Genomic DNA, 19,244 nt, shown 5'->3' on the forward strand with positions numbered 1-19,244 from the left:
TTTATTCGTTTAGTCACCAAAAAAAAAAAACAAATTCGTTTAGATAAAAATTCTTCCTTTTTTTAAGTAAAATATAAGAAGATAAAAAAATTTGTATTAATAACAAAGTTTGAAAAAAAAGAAGAAGAACATGTTGAAACTTAGGAGAAAAAAAAAGATAAAATACGAAAAAAAAGATATGTTAAAAAAATTTTAGTATCATAGTTGAAAATTTTTCAGTGCTATTTTTGTTTTTGATAACTTCATATATCATTGTTAAAAATTTTAGGTGTAAAAAATTCAAAAATTTTCTATATCAAGTTAAAAAATTTTGGTATTATTTTTTTGATAAAATTTACAAATTTAAAACTTTTATATTGTTCAACATTATTCTTCTTTTTTTTTTTCTTCTCCTTCTTGTTTTATATTTTTATAATTTATTTTTTTTTTATTTTTATCCTCTTAAAAGAATAAAAATAAGAAAAAGAGAATAAAAAATAAAAAATACTAGAATAATATTAGAAAGAGAAAGAGATGAAAGAATATGACAATAATAGAAGAACGACAAAAAAACACGCAAAAAAAAAAGACAAAGAACAAAAAAGAGGCACAACTTATATGCATTTTTTTGAGTAAATTTTGTTGAATTTTGATTAATTTAATTAAATTTAATTAACAAAAATATTTGGATGTAAAGCTAATTTTTTTAATATATTATTATCTTTTTGAGCCTATAAATTAATCTTTAATCATATTATACCAACTTTTTTTGGTAAAAATTATAAAATAAAATTTTATTAAAAAAATAAAAAAATAAATGTGGATAAAAAAAATAGACATTTATATTTTTTGGAATAAATATCAGATAAGAAATTCAATCACAAAAGAAGGAAAAACGATAACCCCTGAATTAATATTCATTTTAAAACAATAAACTTAAAATTTTTGATAAACTGTGGTATGCATCCACTATAGTTATCTATAAAAGTATTTACAAATTAAAGTATAAATTTTAATTAATAATAACCCCTTTCTGCAAATACAAATTCTCATACGTTTATTAGGTTGTAACATTGTATCTAGTTTTGAAAATAGAATAAAATTAGACATTAAAAATAAAATATAAAAGATAAAAATATAAAAATTAAAGTAAAATAAAATTCGAATAGAATGAAGGACATACTATATGCTCTTTTTAATAGTTGCCTAAAAGATGTTTATTGTTGCCATTTTGTATATATTACAAAGAAATGTTTAATTTTAATGTGTTTATAGTGTAAAATATTTTATATAATTATATAATTATATCTATTTTTTAAATGATTATTTATACGAATAATAAATTAATAATTATTTTTATAATATGACATTATGTAAGTAAATACATACACTGATAATATATCAAAATTAAATTTTTATAAAAAAAATAAACTTCTAACTAAATGTTAAAGGAAGCCAGTTTATTATTATTACATGTAGAAATATTCTATTAACTACGATTATACTAAGTTTATATTAAAAATAAATTATTAAATTAACAATTCATATAAAATATATTGTAAATATATAAAATAATATATATAATAATTAATTTAATAATTATTTTTAATATATAATAACATTTTTTACAAGGGGAGTAAATAATTTTACTTCTAATTTGATAATCTTATTGTTATTTTTAAGTTATTAAAATAATAAAGTATTAATATATTAATATATACTCACTAATTTTGTCTAAGCACACTTAATTGTAAAATTCCGATGAAATCTAATATATTAGTGTTGATATGATTATACATGTTAATATCTTCCGTATTCATTAATAATGAAAACAATAGGATTAAGTTATCAATTAAATAATAGGATTAGGTTATGAATTAATAGGAAGTAAGTAATATTAATTAAAAGTGTAGATAGAACTTAGAAGAGGGAGGAAGGGGGATTATGGAAATAAGAGTGAGATGGCAGCACCCCAAAAAGAAAAGGGGGAGGGTGGGACCCACAAAACTCACTTGAAATTTGACCAGAAACGGGGTTTAGCTGCCCTCCCTTGCCATGTTAGGGTCACGTCACTTTCCACCACATCTTTCTCTCTCTTTTTTTTGACTGCGCTCGGGCACCGGTCAGCACCGTTCGGGCACCCTCTCTCTCTCTGTGCACGCCTCACTCAAGTTTTTTTTTTTTTTCCCTTAAAATAACAATTCTAACTCTCTCTCTCTCTCACACACACCAGCTGATAGAGAAAGAAAGAGAAAGAGTGTGAGTGGCTCAGTGTCTGTGTGTGTTCCTCACAAGCTAGCTAGCTAGCTATAGAATAGAGCAAGTGAAGGAAAAAATAAAACTTGGAAAAATAAAGATTTTTTTTGTATTTTTATTTTTTTAACTGGGAGAGGAAAGTGGAGAGAAAAAGAAGAAAAAGGTGGGGGATATAATGTCATGATTTTCATTTTGTTTTAGTAAAGTTTGGTTTTTTTGTTTCATTTTTCTGTTTTTTTTTTTTTGGTTTAGTTGGGGTTTCTGGGTTACTCCAAAAAGTGTGTACTTTGATGAGATCGGGTTTTGGGGTGTGTTGTACTGTGGTGTGGTGGGTGGTAATGCTGGAGATTTGGGCTCCTTGCATGTGAGATTTGGGACTTAGGGTTTTGGGTCATTGTTCTTTTCTTATTCTGGTGGTGGTGGTGGCGGAGGAGGAGGAGGAGGAGGAAGGGGGTTTCTCTGTGATGGTGTGTCGGGTTGTGAGGTGTTGTTTGGATCTGAGGTTGTTCTCGCTGTTGCTATTGTTGGTTACATAGTTGAGATGGAGAGAAAGTTCTGGGCTTTAGCTTTCATCTTGTGGTTCTTGTTGGTTCATCCACTATGGCTCATTTCTGCTAACATGGAAGGTTTGTTTCTGTGAAACCAAAACCAAATTCTCATCTTTGCAGCTGATTCATACATTTAGGACTTCCCTTTTACTGTGTTGTAATTTTTTTTTTGTGCAGTAGAGATTAAGTGATTTCATGCTTGTTTGGGAGTTTGCCTTTTGCTTCCTGGGATTTTGATGAGGTTGGGTTAAACGGGGTTCCTGTGATTTCCCTTTTAGCACCTAGTTCCATCATAGCTCTGTGTTTCAACCATGAATAGCTTCTTCGTCTAATTTTTTAATCATTTTATTTCTTTGTTTTTGAGGGTTGTGGAAGGATTGTTAGAGTTTGATCATATGGAATAATTTATTTACAGTCTTAAGTCCTAAGAGATTTTCAACATCTTGACTTATGTGGTACTTTTTTTAATACAATGTCTTCTTGCTGACTATTCTGCAATTCAAACCAGGCAATGGAAATGATTACTAATTTGATAATAATAATTTTAGCCATAGAATTGCCTTTGCTAGAGTCTCTTCCGATTAAATTCACTGCCGTTTCGCTGCATAAATCCCTTAGCCAAAACAACCTTTCAGATGAAATAATTTTTTAAGTTTTAGGCAGTTATTCATGTGTTTATTTATCTGTTAGGTAGTTGAGCTAAAAGATATCATCATGCATTGATTTACATACTTCTTTTAGGGTGTGTTTGGTTGGAGGGGAAAAATGGGGTGAAAATTTTCATGTTGACCCCCACTTTTTACCTTCTAACCAAATGTACTCTTATTGGTGATTATCTTCATTTCTTTTTCTACTTTTGTTTTGGTGCTTGAAGCCTTTTGCCCCAGTTAGCTTGGTGCATTGTGTAATAGCTTTATCTTGATACAGGACCTAATTGTTTGTTCTTGCATTTTGAAACAGGCGATGCTTTACATAGTCTGAGGACAAATTTACAGGATCCTAACAATGTTTTGCAAAGTTGGGATCCCACACTTGTGAATCCTTGCACATGGTTTCATGTAACATGCAACAATGATAACAGTGTCATAAGAGTGTAAGCTGCTTGTTTGTCAATATCTGTTTTATAGATAGTCATTCTGTATGCGAAACCTTATGCAAGACTTCTTCTAATGTTCCTTTCTATTTTTTTTTCCCTTGTCATGATTTCAGTGATCTTGGAAATGCTGGTTTGTCTGGTCAACTTGTTACACAACTTGGTCAACTCAAGAATTTGCAGTATTTGTATGTTATGCCTCAAAACATCAATGCCTTAATCTATTTTTACATATGTATTTGAAACCTTGAAGAAAATGGAGGTCGTTCCCAACTTACCTCTAATTACAACTGGGTTGTACTTTCTTGCCTGACAGCTTGATTGATGGAACCGTCATAAAATATTATAAAATTATCGTGAGATGCTTTTTTATAGTATACTGATTCAGTCATCTTATTTTGCATGACAGGGAACTTTACAGCAATAACATTACTGGCCCTATTCCAAGTGACCTGGGGAATCTTACTAACTTGGTGAGCTTGGATCTGTACCTAAATAGTTTCACTGGCCCTATCCCTGATTCATTGGGAAAGTTGTCGAAATTGCGGTTTCTGTGAGTATACTTCTATGCTTCTTTACCCATCTTGTGAATTTGTGAACATTCTTCAAGATCCTTAGATTTCAGTATTACTGACATCAACAGACTGAAGCATACATACTAATGTCATTTGTGCTAGTACATGGCTAGTTACCTGTCTTCCATTTTTAACATGAATCCTTAAAATAAATTATCAAGTGAACCAAAGTGGGAAAAGATAACAATATAACTTTGTGGTGATTTGAATGGTCAAAGCATGACATGGTGGCATGGTGCCTGTCAATATCTGTTAGTGTTCCTATCATTTTTGGTATCTGGATAGTTCTTAATACTGTTTCCTTGATACATTTGTCTAAGGATAGCCGGCTTAACAACAACAGCTTGACGGGACCTATTCCAATGTCACTGACTAATATTTCATCTCTTCAAGTTCTGTAAGTGCTTCATCTCCAAATCTGAAGCATATTTCCTTTTTCATATTGTATAAAATGCCGACATATTGTTCTCAATTTGCACATCAAAATGTAGGGATTTGTCTAATAACCATCTGTCTGGTGTGGTTCCTGATAATGGCTCCTTCTCATTATTCACTCCCATCAGGTTTTGCACTGAACTTTGAACTATTGTTGCACTCAAAATGATTCTATTTTGTAATTCTTTTTTCTTGTTGGGGTATTTCTTGCTTGCAGTTTTGCCAACAACTTGGGTCTATGTGGACCAGTCACTGGACATCCTTGTCCAGGCTCTCCTCCATTTTCGCCTCCTCCCCCTTTTGTGCCTCCTCCCCCAATTTCTGCCCCTGGTATCCTTATTTACTGATTCGAAGTTTTGTTTCTTTCGGTGACAATGTTATTTGTGCACTTGGCATCCCTTCAAATTGTTTAAGATCTGTTTCATCCACATGGTTTCTATTAACCTTCCTCCGTTTCTAATTGCAGGAGGTGGTAGTGCCACTGGGGCAATAGCCGGAGGAGTTGCTGCTGGCGCTGCTCTATTATTTGCTGCTCCTGCAATTGCATTTGCATGGTGGCGTCGAAGAAAGCCGCAAGAATTTTTCTTCGATGTGCCTGGTGAGCAATCCTAGTTGAACAAACTACAAATGGTTTAACTTGGTTCAAGGATAGAGTTTCACTTACCTAATATATTTGTAGCTGAGGAGGATCCCGAGGTCCATCTTGGGCAACTTAAGAGGTTCTCACTACGTGAACTGCAAGTTGCGACAGACAGTTTCAGCAATAAGAACATTCTCGGGAGAGGAGGATTTGGTAAGGTGTACAAAGGACGTCTGGCAGATGGTTCATTGGTCGCTGTGAAAAGATTGAAAGAGGAACGCACACCTGGTGGGGAGCTTCAGTTTCAAACTGAAGTAGAGATGATCAGCATGGCTGTGCATAGAAATCTCCTACGTTTACGTGGATTTTGTATGACACCGACAGAAAGGCTACTTGTTTATCCTTACATGGCTAACGGAAGTGTTGCCTCATGCTTAAGAGGTAATTACTTTGCATTTTTCTCTCTAGTGTTCTAGAATCCACTAAACATGTAAGCAATAAAAATTAAATCCTTCTCTTATATTGGGTTGCAAGACAGTGACTTGTCATTTCATGGAGATGCCAATGAATTGATTATAATCTTCTCAGTTTGGGTTGTACAGAGTTTCAACAATTATTCCCTTTCCATGGGTTGCTTCCTTTCATTCCTCTTTATGGGAAGTTTTTTTTCTGATTTGGGTTTTTTTTTGTTTTTTTGTTTTTTTTTTGGGGGGGGGGTGGGGAACAATAATGATTTGGACAAAAGAAAGATAGTGGTGAAAAATGAGAACAAGCATTATAAGATTGTTTTGCCAGGTTTAGTTTCAGTAGCTACGGTTTCAAAGGAACTTCTAGATACCAAATCTTGAGGTTTTTCTTGTGTTTGAAACTCAACAGCTTCGGTTCTTTTTCTTATCTTGTGTCTTCGTTATCCTACAGAGCGTCCTGCACATCAAGAACCACTAGATTGGCCAACAAGGAAAAGAATTGCTTTGGGATCAGCAAGGGGCCTTTCGTATTTGCACGATCACTGTGATCCAAAGATTATTCATCGTGATGTGAAAGCTGCAAATATATTATTGGATGAGGAGTTTGAGGCTGTCGTTGGGGACTTTGGACTGGCAAAACTCATGGATTACAAGGACACCCATGTGACAACTGCCGTACGGGGCACAATTGGACATATAGCTCCGGAGTACCTATCTACCGGTAAATCTTCAGAGAAAACCGATGTTTTTGGCTATGGAATCATGCTTCTGGAGCTTATTACCGGACAAAGAGCTTTTGACCTTGCTCGACTTGCAAATGATGATGATGTTATGCTTCTTGATTGGGTATGTTTAGGGTTTTATTAATTGTGGTTGAGAATTGATCTCTAAATGGGGGATTTTGGGGGGGGGGGTGAAATTTCATCAATTAGGTTAAGTTACCTTTACATCCATCTGATCACAATTCCCTGAACATGTTAATAGGTAAAAGGGCTTCTGAAGGAGAAAAAGCTTGAAATGTTGGTTGATCCTGATCTACATAACAATTACATAGAAGCCGAGGTAGAGCAGTTAATCCAAGTCGCGCTGCTCTGCACACAAGGCTCCCCAATGGACCGGCCGAAGATGTCGGAAGTGGTGCGAATGCTTGAAGGCGATGGCTTGGCGGAAAGATGGGATGAGTGGCAAAAAGTGGAAGTTCTCCGGCAGGAAGTGGAACTTGCTCCTCATCCTAATTCTGATTGGATAGTTGACTCTACTGAGAATCTACATGCAGTGGAGTTATCTGGTCCAAGGTGACCTTAGCATAGTACTTAAGTTTGAGAAGTAAAAAAAAAAAATGGAATTATTTATGACTTATTTTTTAACTATAAAAGTTTTCCTCACTTTTTTACTTTTATTATTATTATTAGTATTATTATTATTATTTTTTCCTTCTCTTTTTCTTTTTGGTTCCTTTGGAAGTACCATATCCTCTGATTACATCTTCATGTAAGTCACTTGCATTATATTCATTTTACATTTGTGCATAGGAGGTTCACTTTGTCAAGTTGCAATATCTGTATCATCTAATGCAGTTTTGATGAAGTGATGATTTTTCTTTTCTCTTTTAGATGAAACAATCAAAGCTTAATCTTTTTTGTACAACCATCTTTCACACTTGCCCAATTTACACATTTTACTTTTATTTAATCTCAGTCTTATGAGTCTGGCATTCAATGTTTTACCTAGACTAGTTCTTGCTAACAACGCATAATAAATGCGGTTAAATTGGGATTATAACTAATTGGACTGGTTAATGAAAATGATAAATTGTAATTTGGACATGTCTGTTTTATTATTACCAGGCTATTAATGCGTAATCAGAAATTAAATTAGACTATTAATAAATAATATTTGTCAACTGAACTATGGCAATAGTCGCTAATTATTTTTGATATGTTCATTACAGTTGTGTAATACGTATAAATGAAGTTTTGGGTGTGTAATGCCTAACTATGGGACTCATAATTGGTTTAGTGTCGATTTGGTTTAGTGTCGATTTGTTTAAAATCGTTACCAACGATTTGAGTGAAGAGGAACAATAATTAGAAAGCTTTGGATCAACAATCAATGGCTAAAATCAACTTAGAAAATGAGAGTAACGATTTTATGGTTGTAGAAATTCTGAAAAAAAAAATTTGTTTTACTTGAAATCGTTAGTCTCATTTTCACAAATTTTTTTATCTTTTTGAAATCGTAAGTCACGATTTATTATAACATTAAAAACTCCCATATCAATGCATTACATCAAATTAGTGTAATATTAATGTATTACACTCTTCTAATTGTAATATCCAAAAAAATTAGCCGGCAATAGTCAGTAAACAAGGGTCATCATTATTAAAATAGTTAAATAAAACATTTCACTAGGAATAATTGGATTAAAAAAATCAATTCATAACTATGTATCCCAAAATCTAGAGGTATATAAATTGATTTTTTTTTAATTAAGGTATATCTCATTGAAGTAGAACTGATTGTGTATAATTCCATTATTATTTTCTCTCTGCTTCTTTGTAAACTCTATTTAACTTCCAGTTAGTCAGTTAGATCCTTGACATTTAATCTTTTCTTTTATTATTTAAAATTGAAATTGCATCATTTTCAATAAATAATTACCACTTATTGCTGTTGGCATTTATTTTCTTTAATTTCACTACTTTTGTATTTCTTCAGCTCATTATGAAATCGGTGATATTCTTGCTTTAAAAAAGTAAAATGCTTTTTTAAAAGTCAGGCCATAAAACATAATCAATGAGTAAAATAGTCAAATTGAAAAGTTAAAGTCAAATAATTCGTGATTCTTTTCGATATGTGCATGCTTCTTTTATATTATATGTTTCTATTTAAAGCTTTGATGTGGCATTTTGTCCCTTTGAATAAACAAGTCGCCCAACATTCTTTTTTATCAAGCCTAACATGTTACATTTCAGTATATAAGTGTTAATCGGAAAAAATATGGTGTTGATATGAATTTCAATTATGATGTTATCGAGTGAAATAAATCGAACAGAAGGTTTCGATTCGAAGAGTTGAGTAAGGTCTTCGAAAAGTGCTAATGAATTAATTGCAGAAGTGAGAAGTTAATAGTTTTTATTGCACGAGAAAATTATGGAGAATGTCAACAATTATGCAGCAGGAACGGTTACCAATAGAAAAGGTACTTCAAATTTGAAGATGCCAAAATTAAATTGTAATTAATTATGAATTAGTGATCAGTTATGTAAGATTAGCCTATAAATACTAGGAAATCTTAGTGGATAGGGGTTGGAACTTTCATTCAGAACAAAAAAAAACACTCTACGCATTCTCACATCTCATCGATTTCCTGAGTTTGCAATCGAGTTATATTTTCTGTAGGATTCCTTCCACTTTCCTCTTTAATTCATTTTCTTTTCTGTAAAACTTAACATTTCAATTAAGTTTATTCTTCAAGTGTTCTTTATTTGTTCTTTCGTGCTCATTTCATTTTTCTGCACCTAATTTGAATTATTGTTATTACTTTTCTTTTAATTTTTCAAGCAAATTTTTCTTTTTGTCATCTATTTGATTGTTCTGTTTTAAAAATTTTAATTTTTGAATTGTACTTATCAATCTTTACGATTTTATTTTATTTTTTATTGTCAAAACTTGTCTAATCGAAGACGCTTTGTTGTATTTCTAAAAAATTGGTACTCATACAGAAGAATTAATTTTGCTCCCAGACTATTAGAATCGAACCACTATCGTCTATCGATTTGTTAAAAATCGACAAAACAATAAGATGAAAAATTACCATCTTCAATAGACTCATTTACCCTTTTCGTTTATATATGTAACTTATAAATGAAGATTTTAGTGTATATATATAGAATAATTTTCGATCCTCTATTTTAACCACAAACATGATATGAAAATCTAGCACTACTTTCTCTGTCCCTAAAAGATCATCTATTCTTCAAATTAGTCCTCAAATAATTTGTTTAGTTATATTAGTTCTTGAAAAATAAAACATAAGTCAAATTGGTCCTTCTGTTAGTTAGATGGTGATATATCACGTTAAGTGTTACGTGGCATTATGACGTGGTAGGTTAATACCACGTGTCACAAGATGATTGGTTGACGTGTCAGGTCAATGACACCTAGCATGCCATGTATCACTTGACATGTAAAAAAATTATTTATAATCAAAATAATATTTGAAAATTCAGACACAAGTCATTTTCATCCCTAAAATTTTAAAAACTAATAAAATTAGTCCTTATATAAATTTCTTTTATTTTTTCTTCATCATATTAAATTTTAAATATTTTTTATAGTCCTAATTTTAATATTATTTTTTAGACCTTAATAAACAAAATTTTCTTTACAACAAATAATAAAAATAATTAAATTATTATAAAGTTATTTTGTTATTTGTATTTTAAAATTGTAATTATTTTATAGTGAAATTTTTTTATTTAAACGAGTTTATCAAATTATTGTTGATTATATATTTAAAATTTTAATATTTTAAATCTCAGTAAATAATATAGTAGTCATTTTAAAATTTAATTCTTTTAAATTTTTTAAAATTATAATTTTTATTCTTATTTAATTTATAAGGTAGAACTCAACAATTAAAAAATTGATTTGTGGAATCACTTGTTGAATCTTAATATTTTAATATAGTTTTTTTTAAAAATAACTACTATATTTATTTAGTGAAATCTAAAAGATTAATACATTTAAAATAACTACTATATTTATTTAGTAAAATCTAAAATATTAAAACTAGTTAAATATAGTAGTTATTTTAAATATTTTAATATTTTAGATCTCACTAAATAAATATAATAATTATTTAAAAAAAAACTATATTAAAATATTAAGATTCAACAAGTGATCTCTCAAATCAAACTTTCAATTAATGAGTTCTACCATATAAATTAAATAATAATAAAATGATAATTTTAAAAAATTTAAAAGATTTAAATTTTAAAATGACTACTATATTATTTAGTGAAATTTAAAATATTAAATTTTTATATATATAATCAACAATAATTTGATAAACTCGTTCAAATAAAAAAATTTTACTATAAAAAAATTATAATTTGAAAATGTATAATTTTAAAGGTGAAAACTCAGGTACAGTTGACTTCACATGAAGTTGTTAGTTAAGGGCCGTTAGATGAAAATTTAGTCAAATCAGTCAAATCATCTAATGACTCTAGGTTATCAACTTCATGTGAAGTCAACTGCACCTGAGTTTCCATCCAAATACAAATGATAAAATAACTTTATAATAATTTAATTATTTTTATAAAGAGAATTTTGTTTATTAAGGTCTAAAAAAAATATACTATCAAAAAATATTTTAAATTTAATATTATGAAAAAAAATAAAAGAAATTTATATAGAAACTAATTTGATTAATTTTTAAAATTTTAGGGGTGAAAATGACTTACGTCTGGGCTTTTTTACATGTCAAGTGACGCGTGGCGTGCTAGAAGTTACTGATCTGACACATCAATCAATTATCTCGTGACACATGGCATTAACCTACCATATCATCATGATACGTAGCACTTAACGTGACACATTATCATTTAATGAATGGAATGACCAATTTGACTTATATTTTATTTTTCAGGACTAATATGAGTAAAAAAATTATTTGAGGGCTAATTTGAAGAATAAATAATCTTTGAAGGATGAATGGGCCGGTTCTGTCCGAAAAAATCGACGAGATCCGGTTAGTCTGGACTATAATTAATCTGGTTTATGAGTGATCCTGTTAATTCAAATGGGTTAGGTTTAATTTAAGGCTAAGTCATTCGTTCCGGCCCGGTTGAACCCAATTACTGGATCAGGGGTTTAGGGCACAGTCACACCGAACTCACACCACAGCTGAGGTTTGAATGTTTGATTGTTTATTTTGCAGTGTTGGTTAGAATGCTGGAATTTTGATGTTGTGGGTGGCTTCAGTGGCTCTGTAGTGCACTAGTGCATACACAACTACGCATACATCGTCTCTCCTTGTCGTCAATTTACAAATTGTGCCACAAAATGAATGCAGCCGACGATGATGGCAACCATGAGTTTGTCATTGATGAGTGTGACATTCTGGATGAAGTTTCCATAGACGACGAAGACCTTCCAGATGCTTATGATGACCAATATTCTGATTCCGAACATTCCGGTATCACCTTCCGCCTTATCAACTTTATTGAATTCTCGAGTTAACTTGTACACTATACATTTATACTGCCCCTACCGTACAAGGTTCATAGAATGGCTTGTTTGCTTCACCATCCATAACATTGACTTTTGCTTTGCATGCCCACTCTACAATCTTCTTTAACAATAATGCGTTTTATACCACTAACTGCCTCCTAATTTGTTCTTATACTATGAAATAATCACATTTAAATCATCTCTTTCGGCGCCATTGCAATTTTTCCATTTTAACTTTAAAAACCACTTGGTTAGAGTTATCTTAGGGTTAGAAGAATGTGTTACAATTTGAAATAAAATTAAATGATTTTTTTTAGACAAATTTCTCCCTGATTTACGCCACACCTGCTATTATTGATATACTAACTAACCATTCTCAGTTCCCTATATATGATATTCAAGAAGACACACAGAATGAACTTTAAATTATTTTTTTCAAGGATCAGGCCTTACGAGAAATGGCGGAACTCTATACACTATATATTTTTTGGTTAGAAGTTGAAAAATACTACTTAGAATAATTTTGATACAAACCAATAATGTAAAATGTCTTTAGAATACAAAAATGTAGTTCCCAAGTTGAGTTCGTGGTTTTACCCGTAAAGAGTTTACAATTCTTATCTCCACAAGTGTCGCAGAATTCTTGACTTTGATTACCTTGAACCTAATTCTAATTTCCTTGCATTTAAGTTTGTTTGTGTGTTTGCTGAATGATATTATCTGAAAATTTCACAGTTGACGTCGAGGATTCTGTGCATACGTTCATTCGTCATAATGGTAACATTTCTAACTAGATTTTGAATGTGATTATTCTATTGTATACAATTTATGGTAATTGTGTGTGTGTGTGCACTTTTTTATTTATTTTAATTAAATTCCTGTGCAGAGGAGTTGTACTCAGCTGCATGCAGACCAAGCGATTCAACAGAGCACAAGATTCGGGAGTTGTACTCAGCTGCTTGCAGCCCAAGCGATGCAACATTGGTGGCAACAGGGGGTCAAGATGACAGAGGATTTCTCTGGAATATTGGCGATGAAGTTTGGTATTCTGAGCTAAAGGGTATTTCCATCGCACTAGAAACATATTTGTGTGAAGCTTGAGATTGTGGTGCTGATGTCTAGTTTGTTTTTTCATGTTAATTCTAAACAGGTCATAAGGATTCTGTATCTAGTTTAGCTTTTAGCCACGATGGACAGTTTCTTGCTTCGGGATGTTTAGGTGGAATTGTTCAAGTATGGGATGTTTTGGGAAATCTGAAAGGCACACTGGAGGGTCCTAGAGGGGGAATTGAGGTAAAAGAGGTTGTTCTTTTTGTTGCTTGTTATTCTGTGTTATTACAAAAATTCATTCGATATGATATCTTTCAGTGGCTTAGGTGGCATCCGAGAGGACACATACTCTTAGCTGGTTCAGAGGATTCCACTGTTTGGATGTGGAATGCTGAAAGAGCTGCTTTTGCTAATATGTTTGTTGGTCATGGTGCTAGTGTGACCTGTGGTGATTTTACTCCTGATGGTGAGACCTTCTTTTGTTCTTAGCGCATTTTCTTCTATAAGTTCATATTAATGTTATGCTGTGTTTTAAAAGTTTCAATATTGTTTTACTTGGTGCCTTAGGGAAAATAATATGTACCGGTTCAGAGGACGCAACTTTGAGAATCTGGAATCCAAAAAGTGGAGAAAGCATTCATGTGGTGCGGGGTATGTAAATCTGAACCCTCCCCCCCCCCCCCCCCCTCTCTTTGTCTTCTCTTCAGCGTGCTTCTTTGGCTTTTAGCTTTTATCTTTGCTTAGCCTTGTAAACTATGATTTACAGGACACCCGTATCATGCTGAGGGACTAACATGCTTGTCAATAAGTTCATCATCAACCCTTGCCCTTACCGGTTCCGGTGCCAATCCCGATTCCAGTTCCAAGTATGGATCTGGATCTGCTCATATTGTGAATATCTCTACTGGGAAGGTATATATCATTAGGTTTCATTGTGTTTGATAACCGTACACTGTTTTCATCATTCAACTTGTCTTCTTCTGTGTCTTTGTCTTGGTTTTTGATTTCTCACTAATTAGATAAATCTTTTGGCCATGTCATAATAAAGTAATGTTTTTAAAACTTTCTTCATGTGGTTTCAATTTTATAAATTTGAGATGCTACTTAACTCCACTGAGCTAATAGTTGCTCAAAGTAAAATTTCATCATAAATTCGTCTTATCCAATTATTGATTCCAAATACCTTCATCCAAAGAATGATAATCTCTGATGTCACTTAAAATGATTTGAGTGGATAGGAAGCTTTTGAGGGAATACTGTTGGCCCATGGAGTCATATGGTCTCTCAACAGCTAATGGGAGCCAGCTTGTGAAAACATGGTCTCTCAAAGAGAATTGAGCAAGAGCAGTTCCTCACAATTATTAGTTAATTTACTTGAAATTATGTTTTCACAATAGCAAGGTCAGTCTAAGCAATGCTCTATTCGACATCAATTGGTAGCTATCTGCTAGCTAATCCCCTGTATGGCTCAAGATTGGCATGTTGTGTTATGCTCAGATATATGAGATTTTAACTATTTGGTGGATTTGTTCATGGAAATTTATTTATTAGAAATGTGGCTTGGTGATTCTCTTCCCTAGCAACTAGCAAGATGATGAGAGTTAGAAAATCTTTGATCCAACTATATTTGGCTTTGGTAAAAGTATAGTTCTTCGTAAACCTATGTCCTTGCATAATAGCCCTGTAGTAATGGTGTAATTGTGTATGACTCAAACCCAAACACTTTCAATATTTATCCATTGTTCTGTTTGTCTCTGCAACTGCATTTTTTTTTCGTAATTATTAATTTTTAATTCTTTGTTTAAGGAGTTTAAGCATTTAAATTCAGTTTTCTGCAAGCTCTCTAAGAAGCATGAGTATTGTGGTTGACAGGTTATTAATACCCCGATTTCTCATTCAGGGTCCATTGAATGTGTTGGCTTTTCACCAAGGTATGTACTATTAACCTTTCATGGCCCGTGTTTGTGCTTTGCTGCATGATTGGAATTAGTTTAGAGAACAATACCTCACTCTAGACAGAATTATTGTTTACATATAAAATAAAATCTGTGATCATTAAATAATTCCATGAACCAAAGCAAAGTGGCTTGACTTAGTTTCTGAGTAAAGCAGTTTTTTTGACATAATTCCATCTTATAAATATCTGATGTGCTGGTTGATGTTGTCACTCGCCATATAACCATAAAGTAACTTGCTCCATTGAATTGTGGTAGTGATTCCTGGGCTGCAATTGGGGGATTGGATAAAAAACTTGTCATCTGGGATGTAGAACATTCCTTATCCCGTTCCACTTGTAACCATGAGGTTTGTATGAATTCTGCTTTGTGCAAATGCAAACTCGCATATCTAGGAACAAACCAAGCTCTGTTTGCAGCTATACTTTGACTGTATGTCTGATAGAAGGAACCTCACCATGTGAACAGGGTGGAGTGACATGTTTGGCGTGGCTTGATGCTTCAAATTTGGCCACTGGATGCTCGGATGGAAATGTAAGATTATGGGATAGCCGGTCCGGTGAATGCACAACCACATTCCGGGGGCATTCAAATGCCATTTATGCTCTTTGTGTGTCTGCTGATAACAAGTACCTTGTTTCAGCTTCATACGATGGAACAGCTCGTGTCTTTGAGCTTGGCAGTTTGTAGTAATCATCAAGCAAATCCCCCTCTCGGCCAGCCTGCCCGTTTATTTGTTGGGGCGGGATTTATTTTAAAGGAAAGATTTTTACTTATTATTGTTTATGGTAGGAGTTAAAAGTTGTTGCTTAAATTAAATATTTACAGTTGTGTAGCCTATGGTTTGAAAAAGCTACCAGTTCAAAAGATAAAGCAATCCTAAAATTTTGGAGTTCAATCCTAAAGTAAACATAGCTTTTGAAAGGATTGTAAGATATTAATTTTGTTCTAGAAATTTAGGAGTTGAATTCTTCTACAATTTGGTTTTGAACAAAGAGTAAGTAGCTGAAATTTTCAAAGTAAACTCAAGAAAACTATGGAATGTACCAAGGAATTTCCAATATACTTCCGGCGACAAATTCTAACGGAAAAGGATTCTTGCAATTTTTGGTCAACGTGGAGGAAAGATGATTTTTTAACCACCTTAAACTTTGTTTTTGGGCATCCTCTCAAGATTAGCTTGGCTGATTATAAAATCTAATTGGCCCAAATAGAAGTTTGTGGACCCTGACTACTGGGCTTATGATGAGTGTACCAATTTAATTTCCACTTTATCCAAATTCCCGAATATTCTGAGTTTCTCGCATAACTTTAATTATACTTTACAGTATATAGGGACGTTGCTAAGCTTTATAAATAGTGTCCTTTCAACTTTCAAAAATAAATAAAGTTGTCCTTTATAATGAAAAAGACGTATTGTTTTTTATTCTTGAGACTATTAAATTAAGAATTCGTTATCATTAGCCAATTGGTTGTCTGATTATCCAACTCTATTAATTACTAACGATTACTCCAAGCAGCCGCATGTATTCCTTTTTTAACTGTTATTATTACTCTTTATTTATCTTTCAACTTTAACCCACTTTTTTTTATTATTTTCTTTATATATCTATTTCATTGTCAATGAACATATTCATTTAACCAATATAAACTATTGTTAAGTGTTAAACAAACTCGTTACCCTTTTAATGATTTCAAATCTAAAATATCAAAAAAAAGTATTAGGTCATTATTATTTTTATTTAAGTCTATTAATTAATGTATCATTTTTATATTAAAAATATTGGTACTCTAGCATTCTCCCAATTGAAACTTGAAGTTGAAAGTGACAAGGGAAAGGACAATGAGCCGTAGAAAAAGGCATAGAGCTATAAAAGAAAATTGGAAACAAGAATGATATCCTAATACTATGTTTGGTTTAAGGAAAAATAAGAGAAAAAAAAGAATTTGGATATAAAAAAAAAATAATTGTGTGGGTCTCACCAAAAAAAAAAAAAAATTATTCACTACAAGCAAGAAAATAAAAAAATATTATTTTTTGTGTATTTACAAGATTACCCATAGTTATGTTATTATTAATAATAATTAATATAAATTTAGTTTTAATAGTTTTAATATATTATTATAATATATTCATATTTAAATATTATTTATTTATGTATTAGAAAAATAATTTAAATCAAATATATAAAATTATAATATTTTATAATATTTATAAAATACAATAAAACATAAATAAATAAAAATATTTATACTTTATTTTATTATAAAAATATTAATATAATTTTATACTATTATAATTTTTTTATTTTTACTTTCTTTTTTATTCAAACCAAAAAAAAATTCTCTCTATTTTCTTTTCATCCAAATAATATACAAATAATTTTTTTTTTCCTTTCATTTTTTTATTTTCTTTTTTTGTTATTTTTTTTCTATATCCAACAAAGTGTAAAAGGCGGGCAACATGCATTGAACTTAGCAACGTGACATTAATTTAAATTTAATATAGGCAAGTTGGACATGGTGTGCCCAACCCCAAAACAACAAATTTTACAATTTGCAAGAGCATTGAACAAATGAAATTTCCCACTTAGACGAGATAGTCTTCTTGACATTTAACTAAACCACATTTGAGTGCGTTTGGGAGATTGTCAAATGTCAAATGATTCTATGTCGTAGGCACTAAATTTTAAGTTGATTGGTGCTTCAGGATTTGAGCTCCAGAAAGTGCTCCACTCTTGAAGAGAAAACAAATCAAGGGTAATCTAAGAGATATTTTGTATAGACAAATCATATTTAGATATATTAACTTTTTGTCGGCACATAAAATTTCATATCTCCTTTTTCTTTTTATTCTTTTCCCTGTGGATACACTATATAGTATAGTCATTGTTGCTGAATTTCCAACCGTAAAAATTGAAGACCATTTTCCAATACGATCAAAGAGAAAAAAAAAATTGGGTATTTTCTTCTAATTGAAAATGCACAAACTTTTTAATTTTAATACGGAGAGAATGTTAGTGTATAACAAAATTATAAAGGTATATGGTGTTTTACCAGGATATGAGGACTGCGCAAGACAAATCGGACCGTCCGATTAGAAGTACTGAAAATCTTGAGTCTGATTTGTGTATTGGCAGAAAATCTTGAGTTCGATTTGTGTACTAACCAAAAATTCTAGGTTCAATTTGTGTACTAGCAGAAAATTTTGAGTCCGACTTCAGTATCCACGAAATTCTACTCCACACAAATCGGACCATCCAATTTGTGTCCCTCTCTCTCTACAATGAAATCGGACGGTCCGATTTCTTCCCAATAAAACAAAAAATTAAAAACCGTCACAAACGTGTATATTTCTCCAATATTCCATAACTCAGCATAACTCACATGTCAACCTCATATCAAAAAAATTACCCAAAATGCACAGAACAATACTACTACTATATGACTGCACCGCGCTAGACTTATCAAATGCTTATTTAAAATGAAAGATTTGAGTATTATACCAAACAGTGAACTCAAATTTTGTGTTTGATTACGTTCCATTATTTTCAGAAAATAGGAATCGTCTTAATAAAGAAATTATTTGTTTGTTTCTTTTATGTTTGGATAGACATGAAATCATTTAAAATAAACAAAATAAATTAGTTTGTACTCTAGAAAATATATTTTTCAATATAAAAATGTTTGAGGATAAAATAAATTGCCTTTTATATTTTGTTCAAGATAAATTTATTTTATATCTTAACATGATTTTTTAAACATCTTAATGAAAATATTAATTTAAAAATATATTTTAAAGAAATTCATTTCAATTAACTCTTTTCAAAGGAATTTTATTTTATAATCTAACATTTAATTCTAACTAAGTTTAGAGATAAGATCATATATTTGATAAGATCAAGCCTAAATTTAAATAAATTCTATTCGAATTCTCTCAAAATTCTTCTTCCAAATTAATAAAAAAGTATATCCTAAATATATATTATTTAACTCTAATTCTTATATTTGACTAATATTAATTTAAGCGTCAAAATTTTTTATAAGTAATTTAAGTATTTCTATA

The 19,244-nt window shown here is 31.2% G+C and overlaps 2 protein-coding genes across 3 annotated transcripts; both read left to right on the forward strand.

The window, feature by feature from the left end:
• Positions 1-2,021: 2,021 nt before the first annotated feature.
• On the forward strand, positions 2,022-7,625 carry LOC112712510 (somatic embryogenesis receptor kinase 2). Its single transcript, XM_025765413.3, has 11 exons — positions 2,022-2,861; positions 3,744-3,876; positions 3,993-4,064; positions 4,286-4,429; positions 4,777-4,848; positions 4,943-5,014; positions 5,104-5,216; positions 5,353-5,484; positions 5,566-5,907; positions 6,385-6,779; positions 6,918-7,625. The coding sequence occupies exons 1-11, from the start codon at positions 2,777-2,779 to the stop codon at positions 7,230-7,232; spliced, it is 1,875 nt and encodes a 624-aa protein (XP_025621198.1). The 5' UTR covers positions 2,022-2,776; the 3' UTR covers positions 7,233-7,625.
• A 4,110-nt stretch (positions 7,626-11,735) lies between these two features.
• On the forward strand, positions 11,736-16,133 carry LOC112712511 (uncharacterized). 2 transcript variants are annotated; one of them, XM_025765414.3, is made up of 10 exons: positions 11,736-12,138; positions 12,909-12,950; positions 13,060-13,233; positions 13,324-13,466; positions 13,542-13,689; positions 13,791-13,874; positions 13,990-14,135; positions 15,096-15,154; positions 15,437-15,527; positions 15,647-16,133. In XM_025765414.3, the coding sequence occupies exons 1-10, from the start codon at positions 12,006-12,008 to the stop codon at positions 15,866-15,868; spliced, it is 1,242 nt and encodes a 413-aa protein (XP_025621199.1). In that variant the 5' UTR covers positions 11,736-12,005; the 3' UTR covers positions 15,869-16,133. The 2 variants fall into 2 exon arrangements, with proteins under 2 accessions (XP_025621199.1, XP_025621200.1); XM_025765415.3 differs by having other exon boundaries at positions 11,790-12,138; positions 15,124-15,154.
• Positions 16,134-19,244: the final 3,111 nt, after the last annotated feature.

Source organism: Arachis hypogaea, chromosome 9 (genome assembly GCF_003086295.3).
Source record: "Arachis hypogaea cultivar Tifrunner chromosome 9, arahy.Tifrunner.gnm2.J5K5, whole genome shotgun sequence".
NCBI lineage: Eukaryota > Viridiplantae > Streptophyta > Magnoliopsida > Fabales > Fabaceae > Arachis > Arachis hypogaea.